A 17,695-nucleotide genomic window follows, 5' to 3' on the forward strand; every position below is an offset into this window, starting at 1 on the left:
GGGGGGGTTGAAAGGGATCATGTCAGCAAGCTGCCAAGAGTTTCATATGTTTCCCTTTCATGCACATTCCTTCCCTTGCGCTTAATTGCCTCTCTGCAGCAACGCGTATCTTTCAAGGCCGCTGGAGGAGTTGCTTGGAGGAGTTGCTTTGGCTTTACCCAGGATGAGTCGTGGGAAGCTCTTACCTGTTTTGCTTTTTAGCCATTTGTTCACAAGCCTAATGCTTGCGCGCGGGAACCCCTGTAATTGGGTATTTCTGATATGAATGTCCTATAACCTTTCATGCGCATAGATTACCCGCCATTCCTAACAGTGTTCCTGTCAACGCATCTATATCTTCAATAAAAGTAAAACCTTCTTATAAGTGTGTGCTTCGTTGTTGCTGTGGGTCCTGACAGATCACTGAAATCGTTTCCAGCTGGGAAGGCATTTACATGCCTTCTCAATTCACTTGTGAGTTGCACAGCAGCAACAGTATGGCTTGGAGAAGGCATTTAAAGAGGCCAGCGTGTCTGCCAACACGAACCACGCAAAACCACCTGGGAGGTTTGTAGGGCTCGTTAGGGCGGGATGGCATGAACCAAGGTTCACAAACAATGAACTGGGCCAAGTTCATGACAAACTTAGGTTCGTACTTCAGTTCATGCCCATTCCTAGTTAAGACATCTGCAGAAGAGCTCATGAAACTCAGTGATTTGCAGAGATCAACTAATCCCTGCATAGTCCAATAAAAAAGCACCTTTCCTAGCATAAATCCACACATCACAAAAGTGGCTCCTGAGCAGACTTAACTACCAGTCTGTCTTTCCTACTGCATGGTTACTGCTTTTACTACCTGCCATTACAACTGAACCAGTTCTCTGATGTTTTAAAGCTTGCCTCCTTCATTATGTTGACTAATGCCATAACTACAATATAAATTAGAAGAAATGCTGTACATTTTACCTATTTTATCATTTTTCAGGTTAGTCACAGATTTTTCAGCAACGGCAAGCAGAAGCTGAGTAAGACTCAGTGCACAATAAATATTGGGGACACTGTCCTGGAAATTCTGCAGATATTGAAAACTCTGTCTGTAGAGAAGAAAAACAAAAGGAAAGAGAGTTGAAACAACTTCATACCAGGCTATGGGACAGATTGATAATTTCAGTCTGAATGTAGACAAAGGCCATACTTCTTTGTTGCTCCTATTGTATTTATCTGCTGCCTTTGATACAGTAGACCAAGCTATTTTGTTGAAATGTTTGGAGGCAGAAGAAGGTATCGAGGATGTACTTTGAATTAATTTAAATAATTCTTTATGGACCAGATTCAAAGGGTTGTCCAATGGAGACCAGTTATCATCACCGTGGGATTTGTCCTGTGGTGTTCCACAGGGTGTAGTCTTATCCCACATGCTATTCAATCTCTATGTAAAATCCTTAGGAGAAATCATTTGTAGTTTTGGAATTCAATGCCATCAGCATGCTTACAACACCCAGTTCTATATCTCTCTATCCAAATCTCCATGGGAAGTAGAAGAGGTCTTGAGCCACTGCCTGATTGCTGTGTTTAAATGGCCGACAGTGAACAAATTGAAACTGAACCCTGACAAGACAGAGGTAATGCTGGTTGGGAAGACTGAGGTCTTGAAGGACATCATGCTTCCTCCTTTTGATGGAGTTCAGCTGACCACTTCTGATTTGATCAAGAGTCTAGAGGTTATATACTAGACCCAGCATTATTACTGGAGAAGCAAGCTAATACAGCCACAAAGATGGCTTTCTTCCAATTTAATTTAGCCTGGAAAATGGCTCCCTACCTTGACTTCAATGATCTGGCCACCTGGATCCATGCCATAGTAACATCAAGACTAGACTACTGTAACACAGTCTATATAGGTCACCCCTGAAAATGTCCAGTTAATAACAGAGCTGCAGCATTCTATACTATCAGGAAGAAGGAAGTACATCAGTATTACACCCATTCTGTAATTACTTTATTGGGTGCCCATTAGTTACCAGGCTCAATTCAAAGTACTAGTGATCACATATAAAGTCCTTCATAGTCTTGGGCCCCCATATCTGCAGGACCACCTCTTCTCCTATGCCCCACCATAGCAAGTTCTCTCATCTGAACAGGGCCTTCTACAGGTACCCACCCTGCAAATGGGCGGGATCAACAACTGCCTGTACATGTACACTTTCTGTAGTAGCCTCCACACTATGGAATAGCCTGCCTTAGGTAGTCAGGCCACAGTTTTGGCTTTCTGTAAACTACATAAAACAAAACTATTCAGAATGGCATTTTTATACAGGAATTTGGGTGCACTATAATAGAATTATTCAAGGAGAGATTTGGATAGAAAGAAAGAGACTATGGACTACACTAATATGTATTATCTGTTGCTGTTGTTTTTATCATGCTCTTACTGCATTATGTTTTTACTTAAGTAATACTATTCACAGGCATATACTCCTAATGTTCAGTTTCTCCTGTCCAGCAGTGAATACTGTGGGAAACCATGGTTTAATTAAACTAAATATGGTTAGTGTGATTGAATGAAGGCCACTGCAGTAACTATGGTTAGCCAGGGTCCATTAGACCAGGATGTAAACGCAGGATTTTGTTGGACTATTCAAAGTACTACTTTAAAACCACCAAGTGTTGTAAGTATAAGCATCCTTTCCTTTAGCTTACCTGAGCAGTTCCTCAAGAGGGAGTTCCTTCTCCCCTGGCTTGAGTCTGTGTGCAAGGACTTGGAGGCCTGTTTTCAGCAAGCTATGATTTTCACGTTGAGAAAATCCACTCCTGAGAAAAGAAAAAGCATCAGATCAGCTTTCACTACTATATCAAGTAAGTGAGAGAAGGACAGAATGGTGTTCTGCCAGCTTTATGTGTCTTTAGTGCAAGACCTAATTTGCCAAAACTCATCAGAAATGTTGGAGACCTTCATCTCGATTATCTTCTGACTAACATTGATTGCAGGTGTCTCTTACTGGGGTGGTTTGCTGGATGTGAGCCCTGTCCAGAAGAAAAACCTTGTAATCAGAGTGTTGATATGCATCCACACGCTTGTACTTGTTATTTTGTACACACACCATGCAAAGAGGAGATGAAAGACTTGCAGTAATCGCTGATAACAGGAGGACATAAGCTGGTGTTCCTGAATGTTGACTCCAGGTGTATCGACTACACCATGATTCTCTGCCAGCAGTGCCTTAATTGAAGAAAAAGATATTAAGTAAACAAATATTGCAATGTGTTTGCTTGGATGGGTTAACCTGCCAAACCCTGAAGAGTCCAAACTAGCCATAATGAACAAAATAGGTCCTTTTCAGTAGAAAAAGAGTCTTTAGGCTTTGAAAGCAGCTTAGAACAGTGTCTGGGAGCCTGGCTGATAACACGGATGAAAACGGCAGCAAGGCTGTGGCACAGCCATAATAAACCCAAGCCAAGCAACATGTATGGAAATGTTTATGGGAATATAGAGGAACAATGGGGGGTTAAATGGGGTAAAATGGCAGAGTGGAAAAATTTGAAGTGAGGTAGCTCCTGTAAGAGAAAAGGTACAAAGTTGGGCAGGTTTTTCTATGAACCATTCTTCCCTCTTTCCTGTCTGTATTCATTTCCCCGTTTTCCGGATTCCACTGGCATTATGATTTGAATCAGCCTCCAGAGGGATAGCTATGAACTTGTTTTGCAATGTAGCAGACTAAGCCTTTAATTAGATGAAGCAAAGTTGATTAGGAGGGCAGAATGTTGTGGGATAAAACTAAATTTATTGATATGTACAGGGGTCATTTTGTACAAAAAGAGGTGCAGGAGCTCATTAGCATAACTCATTCGCATATGCCACACCCCCTGACATCACCGGAAGGGGCCGCGGCGTCCAACCGAGAGCTGGAGGTGCGAGGCGCCTTGGCTGCATTTTTGCCCGTGGCTGTGTGGGGAGCTCTGGCGGGTGAGGTGGGAGCTGGGTTTGCTGGGCTTGGGCAATGTAGGGGGAGCAGCCGGCAGGCGGGCCCGCCTGCTGGAGGCAGCAGCTGAGTCAGGGCTGGAGTGGGGAGGGGGGGGAGGAAAGGAGAGGCAGGGCGCATTCTGTCTCCTCCTCCCCCAGGGGAAATGCTACACGTGCTGCTTCGCACTCCTGCTGGGAGCTGGGGTCGGGGCTTGCCACCGCCTGTGCTTCTAACTGCCAGAGCTTTGCTCCTGTGCCCTCCTGGTCCAAATGACCCCTGGATATGTAACTATTTTCTTTTTGTCTTCACTGTCCACATGTTTTATCATGTGTTGCTTCATGCAATGCTTTGAGCATTTACTGTCCTAGATAATTTATTCATCCACTGGATATTGTGTCTCAAAAAACCTGTGTAGTTCATTCAGTCTGTTCCTTACTGGTTCAGCACGATTCAAACAGGACCCAGATTAGCAAGATGTTGGCCCAGTCAGTTTCCAGAAAACTCATGACAAAAGCAAAACCTTACCATTTGTAAGCCCCACATTACATGTTGATGTATTCTATATAATTTTGTCTTCTGACCTGAAAGAAGTTGTGCATATTTTCCATGTGGTTGCACAGTGGCTTTAACAGTTGTACAGCGCTCGCCATCACATCTTGAGATGATCTTTGACAAAGATGCGAGAATCCAACATTCCTACTTCCTTTTCCCTGCGGGAGAGTCAATGCTTTTATCCAAAATGCTCAATAGCTTTAGGTTTTTTAATGAAGTAGTCCCACCTTAGCATAAACAAATGGCTTTTCTATCTTTAGCAAACATAGGATAAGATATAAACTGAATATAGATTAAGTCTGGCACAAATGTAAAATCTAGTATACACTGAGACATGCTACTGCTATTGACACAGCCTTGCCTAAGGTAAATATGTGAGCAAAACATGATGGGAATTCAACATGCTGCTCAATGTTGCCCTTATTGAGATAATTCTTGACTTTGCATTGGGCTTAGACATCCATGTCACTTTCCCAAGGAAATGTTATGCATATACATACTTTCATGGGGTCATCTCAGTTGCTTTCTTAACACCAAACATATTGTACTTAGAATATAGTGTCCAGAAACCCAAATTCACTGGTATATAAATATAAAGCAACAAAAATTACACTTCCAGAATCACAATCCAATTCCCGAACGACAAGTGCCGGGCCCCCAATTTAGCAAAAGTTGTAACATTAAAAGAATATGAAATGAAATTTCATTGTCCAGATCTCACTTTAATCTGTTTTTATTTATAATTATTTCATCCCTCAAATATAGCCTGAAGCCAGAAGAATGTTAGGAATGAGAAAACTCTCACTTATACATATGTCTGGATGTTCAAGCAATCTGGAAGCCATCAAGGGCTCTCAGATTAATTTCAGGTATTTTCTCCAAGGTAACTGACCCACAAACAAAAGCAGGAAAATAAAGCAAATTTGGATGCACCACAGGAAAGGTCAAGAGAGATTCTTTTTCTCTAGCAGTCACCCTGTACTTTCCTATTGCCATCAATTTCTCTACTTGTATTCCCGGAGTTGTAGGACTGGCTCACTGCACAAGCTTCTATAGACACTAAATTACAGAGAGAGAGTTTTTAAAGATCCATATTTTACAATAAAATCGCTGTTTTCACAAATATGGTGCTTAATATAGGTAAAGGTTTCCCTTGCTCGAAAGCCAGGAGCTGGGGCCAGAGACGGGAGCTCACTCCGTCACGCGGCACTCGGGTCTCAAACTGCCGAACTACAGACCTTCCAGTCTGCAGCTCAGCATCTTAACCTCTGAGCCACCGCAGCCACAGTGCTTAATATAGAGAACTTTAAAATAGTGGTTGGAAGTTGGCAAATTGGGTGGGGAGAAAAAAAATCAGACGGGGAGTTGTCTCCTTCCCTAGAGGAAAGGCGGTCTCATCCTTTAGATCTGAAAATCTTCCTGAGTCCCTGTCCAGATGCAACCTGCGCTTCAATTAAGTGTGTGGGGAGGCAGGGGACTGCAGTTACTCAGCAGTGAGGGTAAGGCACTTTATGCATGCTTGGAATGACCATTTCTTCCAGCACTCACCGTGGGAGCTGAAAACAAATTCCTGGGCTAAGCCCTAGTAAGGTGCTGGGAAATTAAGTAAACTCCAGAGGCATAGCCATGCTAGTTTGTGGCAGCAAAACCGAAAAGGAATTTTGTGAAACCTTAAGTTTAACACATTTATTGGACCACAAACTTTCATGGGTAGAGCCTATTTCATCAGACGGATGAAGTGAATCCTCAGTCTGTAGGTAACACCACACAAATGGATTACAGAGAAGAATTGTGACCACAGTAGTAAAATGTTATGAAATGCAAGAAATACAGTGTGACATTTCAATGTACAACTTAAGTACATGATAAATACATTAACCATTCACAGCAGCTCTAATAGTATCAATTTTAGCCTTGGTCAAAGCAATTAAATCTACTGTCCAATTCTATTTCAGCAATTATTTACGCTATAATCAATCTACTAGTCTGTTTAGTGCCACAAAGTTTCTTGTTGAATGTAAGAAAGAAATGAATCTAACATGCATTTAAACACATTCTACCACGGAGTTATGATCCTTTGGAATGAATTAATAAGTATAATATATTTAAAGAAATTTAAAATAAAATAGAGTTATCACAGGAAACTGTAGGTAATTTTCCATGTCCATGTGCTGTTTAAGAAAACGATGGCAAGGGTGGGGTGAGAAAAACTGTACGTTGCTTGGGATGACAAAATATCTTAAGCTGGCCCTTCTGGTTAGAAAGCCTGCATTGAACCTATGCTTCAGTATAGTCCCATCTTTACCTAAACAAATTCTTCTTCAGAACCTCTCCAAGCTGAGGGACAATGCTTCTCTCTCTCTTTTTGCACATACCTTTAAGAAGGGGGGTCTCTTTGCAGATGTTGGTATCAGTATATGTTCCAGCTTATGGGACAGGTCTTCAAGAAGGAACAGGAGCTCCGCTGGCCCTATTTGCACCACCTCACGGGTCTGCATTTTAAAGGACAAACACCCCAATAAGCCAAATGCCAATGCCAAGAATCAATGATGGCTTAGGAGCTGACACTGGACTATATCCTCCTTTCCAAGTAATTTTGCCAAGTTCATACTGACAAATGGAATTTCTTTAGCAACCATACTTGTCCCAGTTGTCACTTTAGACTGCTGCAAAGCCATGTAACCCATGGAAGACAGACACAAGTACATCCATAATGGAGTTATTGTTAATTCAGCTCCTCTTGCATCAGGGAACAGAATACTGGTTTCCTCTCATTGTTTGACCCTTATTGTTAACCCAGCCATGGGATTTTCTTTCTTTTTGCATTAATGAAAAGACACCCCCACACACACACAAAGTTTGAAAAAAGCTTAGGTCTTCCAAATGAGAATTTCCACCCTCCTTCTCTATTTTCTTCACACTGTTCTTTAAATCTGCTTGCCTTTGTGTGCATCTCTGTGTCCAGAACAGATTTGGTCAGCAACTCAGTGTGAAGGATGGTAAAAACTTCAAAGTCTAATTCACGGAAATATGCGCTATAATTCTGCAGCTGTACCAAAGGGGCCCCTGATTCACTCTCTTTGGAGTCCTAAAAAAGAAACCGTTAGTGAACAAGCAGCTATGGATGGTTTATTTTTCACATTTCTGCATAACAAAGCATTGTAAGAACAGCTTCAGATATTACCTGAAGAGCTGCCAAACAAATACAGAAGGTTTCGCTTTGGCTGGTTTGCTTCTTGATAATGTGTTATATGGAAACTTTCACAAGGGAAATGAACAGGCTGTAGATGGACACAAGTTTTGCAAATCCCCCTTCTATTATAGGAGTGCTGCCAGTTAGAGACAGAGGTGTCTGTACATTCCACTGGCAGCATTTCATCCAGTAATGTCCCAAACTGTTTGTACAAAAAGTGGACTCACTGAAAATGGGGAGCTCCAAATTTTCAGCAAGAAGATGCCTACTGCACTCCCAGATAAACGAATGAAAGAAAAATAATGAAGCCAAAGATACTCCAATTCAGGGAATAAAAAATCCTAGATACCTAGCAACATGATGGTGTCTTGTAGGAATCAGAAATATTTATTCGCTACTGCCCTGCCCGACTTCATTATGCACTGACTTCTCCCCTAGCTTGCTTGTACCATGCCATTTTTACTACAGTTCTTTCTATATGTTTCCCATCTGCTAGACTTTCAGAAATAGATAACCATCATTATGGAGCAGCCCAGAGATCATATTTCTACAAAGATTCCCAAACAAAGAGTCTGCCTCCTCCCATAGGTTCCCATGATGCAACTGTGGTCTTCATGCAGCCATTTGTTGGCTGTCCCACACCAGTTAGGGGGGCCCATCTGGATTCGACCAGAGCCCTGGCCTTCATGTCCTCAGTTCTGTGGAATGGGCTCCCTGAGGAGGAAGGGGGGGGACCTCTTTGGAGATCTTCAGGAAGTGCTGCAAAGCTTGCTTGTTAGCCAAGGCTTTTAAGGGGGTTTAAAAGCAGGCAGGGGTGGGGGGAGATTTGGGGTATGCTATTTTCTTCTGGTTCTAACTGGCAGTGTTTTTTTAACTATTGTTGTAAGCCACCTTAAACCATGAGGAAATGTGGGGTACAAGTGTTCTAAAACAGCACCCCAGACTTCTCTCTTTAGTTCTTTTTCTTATGTCATTCCCACCCACCCCCCAAATAATAATGTAACATCCAGAACCTTTTCTGGCTGACTGGTTTCAGCTTCAGGCTGATTTGCCTCTGTGTTTTCATCCCACTGTGAATTGTCAGTAGAGCTGTTTTTGTTGCTGTCGGGTTTTTTCCTTTTTCTTCCTGAAAAAGAAAAAGAGGGTGGCTATGACAGCTTTTAGTTGGTTACATGCAAACAGCAAAGCAACTAGAATGGACACACACACACACACACAAACATGATTATGAAGTCTCCATAAAGGATTCAAACTTGAACACTCTGTGCCCTCTTCACAGCAGGGGAATGCAAATTCAGCTGGGTTAATTCGGCTATTTTAAAAGTGGTAAGAGCTAAAATGGAGTCATTCCCCATTACTATGTATGGGTGTGAAAGTTGGACAATGAAAAAAGTTGATTCATTTGAAGTGCAGTGCTGGAGGAGAGTTTTATGGATACTGTGGACCACCAAAAAGATGAGTGGCTTCTAGATCAAATAAAACTTGAACTCTTCTTAGAAGCTAAAATGACTAAACTGAGGGCTATCGTACTTTGGTCGAATTATAAGAAGACAAGACTCACTGGAAAAGACAATAATGCTAGAAAAAGTTGAAGGCGGCAGGAAAAGAGGAAGACCCAACGTAAGATGGAGTGACTCAATCAAGAAAGCCATGGCCCTCAGTTTGCAAGACCTAAGCAAGACTGTTGACAACAGGACATTTTGGAGGTCATGGATTCCTAGGGTTGCCATAAGTTGAAAGCAACTTGACGGCACTTAACACATGCACACAGGGGTCATTTCCTAGAAAAAGAGGTGCAGGATCTCATTTGCATAATTTATTTGCATATGCCACACCCCTTGACAAAGGGCGGGCATGTTTAAAATGAGTTAAGGCATATGCAAATGAGTTTAAATCCCCCCCCCAGTCTCTCCGCAAACGTGGAGAGGCTCAGGAGGAAAGGGGCCATGTCTGCCCACCTCCCCTTCCCCTCTCCAGCCAACCCGCCGCAGTGGGCTGGCTAGAGAAGGGGAGGGCAGGGAAGCAGACATGCCTGGCTCCCCTGCCCGATCTTCTCCAGGTGCCCCCCCCAAGTCTCTCCACCAGTGGCCAGGAAAGGCGGGGGGTGGGTGGGGCCTGGACTACTTACTGCTGGAGCACTGCTCTGGGGCGCTCCAGCAGGAAATGACCCCTGCATGCACACAGAGAGGAGTCATGGACACCATGCTGGACTCAAACAGGGGACAACTGGGTTGAACTCCCTGCTTAGTCATAATACTTAGAGGTTGATGTTGGGCCACTTATTTGCTCTCAGCCTAATCTATTATTGTTGGGAAGATAAAATGGGATACCACCCCTTCTTCCAAGATACAAATGTAATAAGGAACATCAGTTCCCTTTGGAAAATGCTTGTTCCCATTTTGAAAGAACTCTGACAGGTAGAGATGAAGGTGCAGAGAACTTCAGAGTAAAGGAACATGATAAAAATACACAGATATAAATGGCAAGCAGAAGACAGGAAGCTTCTTCTTTCAACATAGTAGAAACAAAGTCTTTAAAAAGCAGAAGAAGGAAACAATTTTCACATACAATGATGTTTATAATTAAGTGTTTTTTAGAGAGGAGACACAGGCAAGATTCCCAGGTTCAATTGCTAGCATCTCCAGTTAAAAGTATCAGGGCTGGGAAAGACCTCTTACTGAGAAAGCCATTGCAAATTAGACAATCCAATAACATACCATAGCTTTATACCACCAGTTGCACTTCGTTTCACCTTAAGTGTAAAGACAACCTTTTACAGATGTATTACCTTTGCTGTTCTTTTTGGTGGGACCAACAGTACTGACAATGGGTACTCCCACCAAGGTTTCAGAATCAAAATTAGCAGGAGGAGGAACATAGCCAGGGCTTGCTGAAAAGCCAAAGGAGAATTAAGTCAGTTGATTGCTTCACATATTGCAAAGTTCTTATACCGAAAGTACTTCCATATGGGAATCAGCACATTAACAGTGCACAAATTGTAACATGCAACCATTATACATGTACAGAGATATAGAGCCAACAGCAGCTGCCCAACATAAAAACTTGTAGCATTTTGGAGATGTGCAGGATCACCATCTGTTATGACATGTACACATATAACAGGCTAGTTCTGATGTGTACTTTCCATGCAGAGGTGTTATAACGTGTACCTGCTCAAGAAGATTAGAACAGCAGCTAAAGAACAGACTTCTGACAAATGCTTCACACTTAGGTAAAGGCTTCCCTTGCTCGAAAGCCAGTCGAATCTGACTCTAGGGTTTCCGTAGGAATCTCCGTTTCCAAGCCAAAGAGCCAGCACTGTCTGAAGACGTTTCCATGGTCATGTGGCTAGCATGACTAGACGCCAAGGCGCACAAAATGCTGTTACCTTCCCACCAAAGTGGTACCTATTTATCTACTTGAAATTTCTTGCTTTCAAACTGCTAGGTTGACATGAGCTGGAACCAGAGACGGGAGCTCACTCCGTCATGTGGCACTCGGGTCTCAAACTGCTGAACTACCAGCCTTCCGGTCTGTAGTTCAGCGTCTTAACCACTTGAGCCACCGCAGCTCCACGCTTCATACTTACTTACTCCTATATTTTTCCACTTAGAGCTTTAGGACCCTAAGTCTTCACAGAGTACCAAGGCACCTAGTCTTCCAGGTATTACAGCAAGGCTAAACTTGCATGCAGACCCTACTTAGAAAAACTTAATATATTTTGGTACAGGACTTTTTGTTTGTTGGCTACCAATAGTTATAGACAAAGTACAGGAGAAAGAAGCTGACCATTATCATTTGAGAGGTGTGTGGCACTCTCTTTGTCTATCTTACATGGCACCACAGCTTGTTTACAATCCAACTGCAAATTAATCAAAGGCTACATGTAGATCACTATGGATTGAAATACCCTTTTCCTGGGTGTGGCTGGGGTCAAACTGGTATGGCATGACTTTAAATGGAACAATCATTTAATATTTTAAAACTATGTTATTGATTTCCTTGAGTTGCTATTTCTAGGCCAAGCTCCCAAGACCAAGTATCAAATAACTATATATAAGAATGAACGCACCCAGCTATCATGCTAATTGAAAGTTTACTGCCCGATAATAAGAGGGAAAGCTGCAAGGAAATACCGGGAGTACCTGTCTGAAAAAGTGAGAGTCTCTCTCCTGGAGTCTACTTGGACACTGGACTTGATCTCCCCCACCTGCTTTTAAACCTGTAATTTGTGCATGCCTACCTGCTAAATATTTTTCCAACAGACACTGTAACTCTGTAATATTCTGTAGCCGAGCCAAAACTCTCCCTTTCATCTCAGGGTCTTCTTGTTGGCAGAAAGCATTCACAACCTTGAGAAACAAATTGCATTTCTAATATGTAGATGAGGAAATGGGGAATTTTCTTTTGAAACCACTGATAAAACAAATGATGAATGTGACACCTTCACACATCAAGGCCTCACAGAAATCTATGCAGCATCAGGATACAAGAGTTTCGAAAAACTCATATGCATCCTCAAAGCTGTAGGTTCCTAGGGGACAAGATCTGCAGACACATTCCTGTGCTTCTACGCTATGATTCCAGCTAACCATCCATTTTTAAACAAGGGCGTATTTTGAACTAAGCAAAGTCTGAAAGGACAGTGACATTGGCTTTGCCCACAGAAAGCACAGCTAGAGGTTCTCTTTTCCCCTTCATCTCCAGCTTGAACAGTTTTCTCCTTATTCATCTACTCGTTCCCATTTACATACATGTGTCTCACATACAGAAGTCATAAACTGAGGTACATACAGGGGAACTCTGCCTAAGCCTCCGTTGCTGTTTATATATGGAGGCTGTGGGGGGAGGGCACAACTTATTCAACATCCAAGAGGAGAATGACAGTATGGAGGAAGTCTCTGGTTAGGCATACCACCTCAGTAATTTAAGAGGGGAGGCCCTGGATATGTCCCCAAGTAGAACTGTATCTCAGAATTGTGCCAGGAGGTTGGAACAGAGGATTTTCAAAAGTGATGCTGCCACCAATAGAAAAAAGAAACAATTTTTAAAAGGTGAGAAACTGAGGTATCCTTCATATGTTACTTAGTATGCATGTTCAAAAAGACACTTGTGCAGGCAAGAACATGTGATTAAAAGTATGTGTGTGCCCCGTCCCCTCAAACCCTAAGATTCTCCACTCTAGAAAAGCACATCATTATTTGGAAAAGCTTCCCATTATGCTTTACTTCAGAAAGGCCTTCCCATACTACAGCTAGATTTACCTCAGCTATTAGCTAGAAACTGAGGGGTTCAAAACATTTCTCAGAGCTGTTGTATTAAAAGAAATTCCAAGAAACCATAGTAGGACTGCTTACCTCACGGAACCAGTTAAGTGTATAAAATAAGAGTGAACAGAGGAGTTCAAGCTCTTGATTTGATAAGGAGCCTAACTTCCCTTCTTCTGGCAAATCAGTCAGATAAAGAGGACATCCTGTAACACAATATGGTTAAAATGAGGGTTTTAAGCCTCCCCTGGAAATCAACGTGAGATTCTCCACCCTGCCAATATCTTTTAAGATATAAATAATCTACAGTATTTGCATACAATAACTAGAATGTGTTTTTTTTGGGGGGAGATTCTGAGCTCAGCTTTCCTAGGAGATAGCAGGCCTATTGATTACTAAAGAGTGCGTTTCAGTCTTTACAGAAAGCTGGATTGTACAACAAACGCCCACAGATTAGGTAAAAAAAACCACTGTGCTCTACCTCAGCCCTACTTACAGGCCCACTCCCCCTCACTCCTTACAGCAAATCATGGAGGTAGAAATTAGATAAAGAAAAGCCAAGTCTCCATTTGTTTTACCCAACAAGGCATCAATTTCTTCCATGTTTCCTTTGTTCATCTCTGACACACAGACTCTCAGCAGCCGGAAGAATGGTGGCAGGCAAATTGGTGACACTAATCTGTGAAAGAAGAAGGGGGGGGGACACCTTGTGTGCGCACAGAAAGAAAAAATCGGGGCATAGAAATCTGTGCTACAAATTCTGTGTTTTGCAACGAGACAGCCCAAGTTCTACTAATCAAAGAGATAGTGCAAATATGGCATATTTAAGAGTGCACTTTTTGTGGTTTCACAAAATTGTTACTGTCCTCAGTTTCTGTCAAGGACTCGAAAAGGGAGGTTCTTTAGGAAATAGAAATGGCTATAAAGATCCCAGTGCAGTATTATTGGGACTGTTAATGCATACAATCGAAAAGTCCATATGACTTTTGACATGATTATAGCTAGTAATAGCAAAAACCTGGAAAACTAGTAAACAACTCACTATAAAATCTTGGATCCAAAAATTATGCAAAATTATAAGAGATGGTTGTATTAAAAAGCTTATTTTCCTGACAACTGGAAATCCTTTTCTGAATTTTGGAAGAAGGAATTAAATATGATTTTAGACTTGTATAATTGTGCCTCACTTTTACATTAAATAAGATAATAAGATAAAATAAATAATTAAGACTGACTGTTAACTGAGTATATGTTATCTTAACAAGTTTAAAATAAGCAGCTAGAATATTGCAACGATTGTTTACTTATAATTTTTTTTTTGTTACGGGTGACTTGTTTAAAAAGGGAAAAAAGTGACTTGATGCGGTATCGTGGTGTAATTTATTTTTTGTTCTGAAATTAAAAATTAAAAAAGAAAGAAACGCACGTAAAGAACCAGAAGGATAATGATTGCAAACGGCAGCTGGGAGGGGCAGGAGCTGGGACCTATTCCCTACCCATACTCCCTATCCAGTGCTTTTAAGCACTGAGCAGACCTGCCATGTTTTTTTCACAACCAAATTGATAGAAACTTAATGCTTTTGAAAAACAAAAGCTTAGATTGGTATGGCAATTACAACATTTTGTTAAGAGGAATGTTGTATCCAGGCCTAGGGAACCATGACTTAGCAAATTCCTTATTCATCCTCTTATGAAGCACTACTGACCTTTTCTCCTTATTCGGGTCTGCTGTTTCATCCATGCTGAGATCACTCTGAGACAGCAGAGGCAACAGGTTAATAACAATCATTCCCTCACTCTCCTCATCTTCCAAGCTATACAGTGCCTTCACTGGGAGGAGGGAAACACTGCAGAGGAACCAAAAACTCATGATCAGCTCTGTAACAACAGATGCTATTACTCTTACTAAAAACAGTGGCATTTTTTTTTTACATACCTGTCACCCAAAGGAGGAAATTCTGCCACAAAATCTGTCTCAAAGTCCTTCACCACACCTTTCTCAATCCAATCCTAGAGGAGAGAAAACAGTGGATCTGCAGAAGAACTCACTGCAAAAAGCTATAGCAAGAGAGGGAAAGCTTTTCAGAGGTACTCTCTCTTTTCAGAGTTGCAGCCAGGCTGCTTAGGGGGAAAACCAACTATGTAAAATCCAATAAAATGTAATTACTTTTAGAAAACTGTAGCTGGATCCTCCTTTACCAAGCTAGAGACTCTAGCATGATTAAATAGGGAAACAGATACAGAGAAGAAGGTCAAGCTTCAAGGCGATTCACACAGGACAGTATTTTTTAAAAGAACAAAGACCTAATTTTTGCAGGGTCCATATTTCTTTTGAAAGGTAAGCAAACAGAATGGTCACATCGAGATAAATCTAAGTTGCAAGCAGTGTATAGTCTTTTCTGCGTTGCACACAGTTTGTCTCCAGGTATGGCATTGTGGAAGATGCCATGCAGAACCAAAACTGGTCTCTCAAAATCTAAATTTTGTCTTGATTAAAAAAAAATCAACTAAACCCCTTTGACCTGTTCAAGGTAATATGGGGAATCTGGCGGCGTCTCCTTTGGTTCTCTGACCTGGAAGGATAGCAAGATGCAGAAACAGCCTTCAAGCCTCCTCTTATACAACTTACCAGTTTCATTCAGACCACCACAGGCACTCTATAAAAACCAGATAGCATTTTTAAAAAGTTGGTCTCAAAATAACCATCCTCTCTGCAACAGGCTTGATATAGTCACATACCAGCAGCACAGTATTGCTACTGGAACTGAAGGACTTTGCTGTCTCTTAGCCTCAATCTTCAGAGGGGGACTACAGAGTCAGGGGGATAGATAGGTCAGGACCCTGAACATCCTTCTTCTCTAACAGCTCTGATACTATCCCTTTGATGTGTATATTACTATTCTCAGGGAATCTTCCTTCCTTGTGGCTAACACTTTTTCTCTCCATGCTCTTTTCCATCTTGGCACCATGAAGGCAAGACATGCTTCCCGCATCTCTATCCATCCTAGCTACTTAGACTAGATTAGAATCCTGCCTTTACTCTATCCTGTCTAGAATGGAGTTCCTTCCAATAAAGATTTCAAATTTGTTTTGCAAGTCACACCCTGACTTTTTCCTGTCACACCCTGACCTAGCCACAGTAGTCCATGCAACGATCACCTCCAGATTAGACTACTGTAATTCGCTCTATGCTGGCCCTTCTCTTGAGACTAACCCAGAAACTCCAGCTGATCCAGAATGCGGTGGTGCAAATCCTGATGGGAACGCCATGTACAGCACATATACAACCTGTGCTGCGCCTGCCACATTGGCTTCCAGTGGAATATCAAGTCAGATTCAAGGTGTTGGTATTGTCCTTTAAGGCCTTGAGTGGTCTGGGACCTGCATATCTCTGGGACCGTCTCCTCGTTTATGTCCCCGGGAGAGCATTACGCTCAGCTGAGAGCAATCTGCTGGTGATCCCTGGCTCCAAAGATATCCATCTGTCCTCAACGAGAGCCAGGGCCTTCTTGGCCCTTGCTCTGACCTGATGGAACTCTCTGCCGACTTCCATCAAGGCCATGAGGGACTTAATGCAGTTCCACAGGGCCTGTAAAGCAGAGATGTTCCGCCGAGCTTTGGGTTAAGGACAGCAACAGTTTTCCATCATAGCTGGCACCCTCCTCTTTTCTTCCATCTTGCCCGCTTCGGCCTCCTCCTTAACCTGCCCATGAGACAGCAGAACAGTCCACAGTAGGTTTTAGATTAAATTATGGACACCATCTGGAGATTATCAAATTAGGAATGATTGATCTGCTGATTTCAATCTCTATTTTTTGTATGTTTTTTACCTGTCGTAAATCACCCAGAGTACTCAGGGATTGGGCTATTCAGAAACTCAATAAATAATAATAACTGTGATACTTTGCAGATACAGACCTAAAAATGACCCAGCAAAATGTAGGATATATGGAGGAAGAATACCTTAAAAATGCACCAAACTCTGAGGTAAACTGATGATATATTATCATAATGATATTAATCAGTTTTCCTAGAATATCACCACAGTCATTAACCATCCACTGAACCATTTCTGTAATATTTTTATATACACACTATTCTGTATTCAGTACAAGCAATGGCACTCTACAGACGGGAAATATATGCAAATGTCCAGCAGCCCCAGCTCTTCCTTAAAAGCCATTGGGAGAGAGGAACTGATAGAGGTGCTTAATTCTTTCCCTGCTCCAAATCCCCCTTCCAAGTTGCTCTCCCCACCACCAAGGCCAGGGTCCGGCTTACCTGTGGGACCGCCTTTCCAGGGCACAACATCTATTGGTTATCCCAGCCCCAAGGTTGTTAAATATGCTACCACCAGGGCCAGGGCTTTTTCGGTGGCGGCTCCTACCTGGTGGAATGAGCTCCCGGAAGAGATCAAGGCCCTGTGAGACCTTGCACAGTTCCGCAGGGCCTGTAAGATGGAGCTCTTCCGCCAGGCTTTCGAGTAGGAGCCGCTGCCGCCACTGTACCACCACCGTGTTCTCATCCTTGTTGGTGGAATTTTCTACAAGGTGCACTGGCCCTGGGATGGAAGAGCTGACAAAGTGAAGTACTAACTAGAAGAGACGTCAGCGTTCCCTGGAGCGTATCACCGGAATCCCCATCTTGGAACTGTCATAGTTTACTACCGAGCACCGATATTTTAATTGTAACGATTATTGATTTTAAATTGTTTTATGCATGGCATTTGCCTCTTATGTTAG

General features: G+C 42.3%; 1 protein-coding gene across 1 annotated transcript in view; it reads right to left on the reverse strand.

Annotated features, from left to right (window-relative positions):
• The window catches only part of FANCD2 (Fanconi anemia complementation group D2), a 66,468-nt gene that overhangs the window by 18,224 nt on the left and 30,549 nt on the right, over positions 1-17,695 (reverse strand). The window contains exons 21-33 of the mRNA XM_015407387.1: positions 14,890-14,963; positions 14,660-14,800; positions 13,532-13,632; positions 13,044-13,159; positions 11,930-12,038; positions 10,475-10,576; positions 8,700-8,812; positions 7,435-7,581; positions 6,869-6,985; positions 4,523-4,651; positions 3,081-3,199; positions 2,680-2,790; positions 946-1,073 (exon numbers count right to left, since the gene is read on the reverse strand). Coding sequence (XP_015262873.1) covers positions 946-1,073; positions 2,680-2,790; positions 3,081-3,199; positions 4,523-4,651; positions 6,869-6,985; positions 7,435-7,581; positions 8,700-8,812; positions 10,475-10,576; positions 11,930-12,038; positions 13,044-13,159; positions 13,532-13,632; positions 14,660-14,800; positions 14,890-14,963 — 1,507 coding nt within the window. The remainder of the gene's footprint in view (positions 1-945; positions 1,074-2,679; positions 2,791-3,080; positions 3,200-4,522; positions 4,652-6,868; positions 6,986-7,434; positions 7,582-8,699; positions 8,813-10,474; positions 10,577-11,929; positions 12,039-13,043; positions 13,160-13,531; positions 13,633-14,659; positions 14,801-14,889; positions 14,964-17,695) is intronic.

Source organism: Gekko japonicus, unplaced genomic scaffold, assembly GCF_001447785.1.
Source record: "Gekko japonicus isolate JY-2015 unplaced genomic scaffold, Gekko_japonicus_V1.1 scaffold298, whole genome shotgun sequence".
Classification (NCBI taxonomy): Eukaryota; Metazoa; Chordata; class Lepidosauria; order Squamata; family Gekkonidae; genus Gekko; species Gekko japonicus.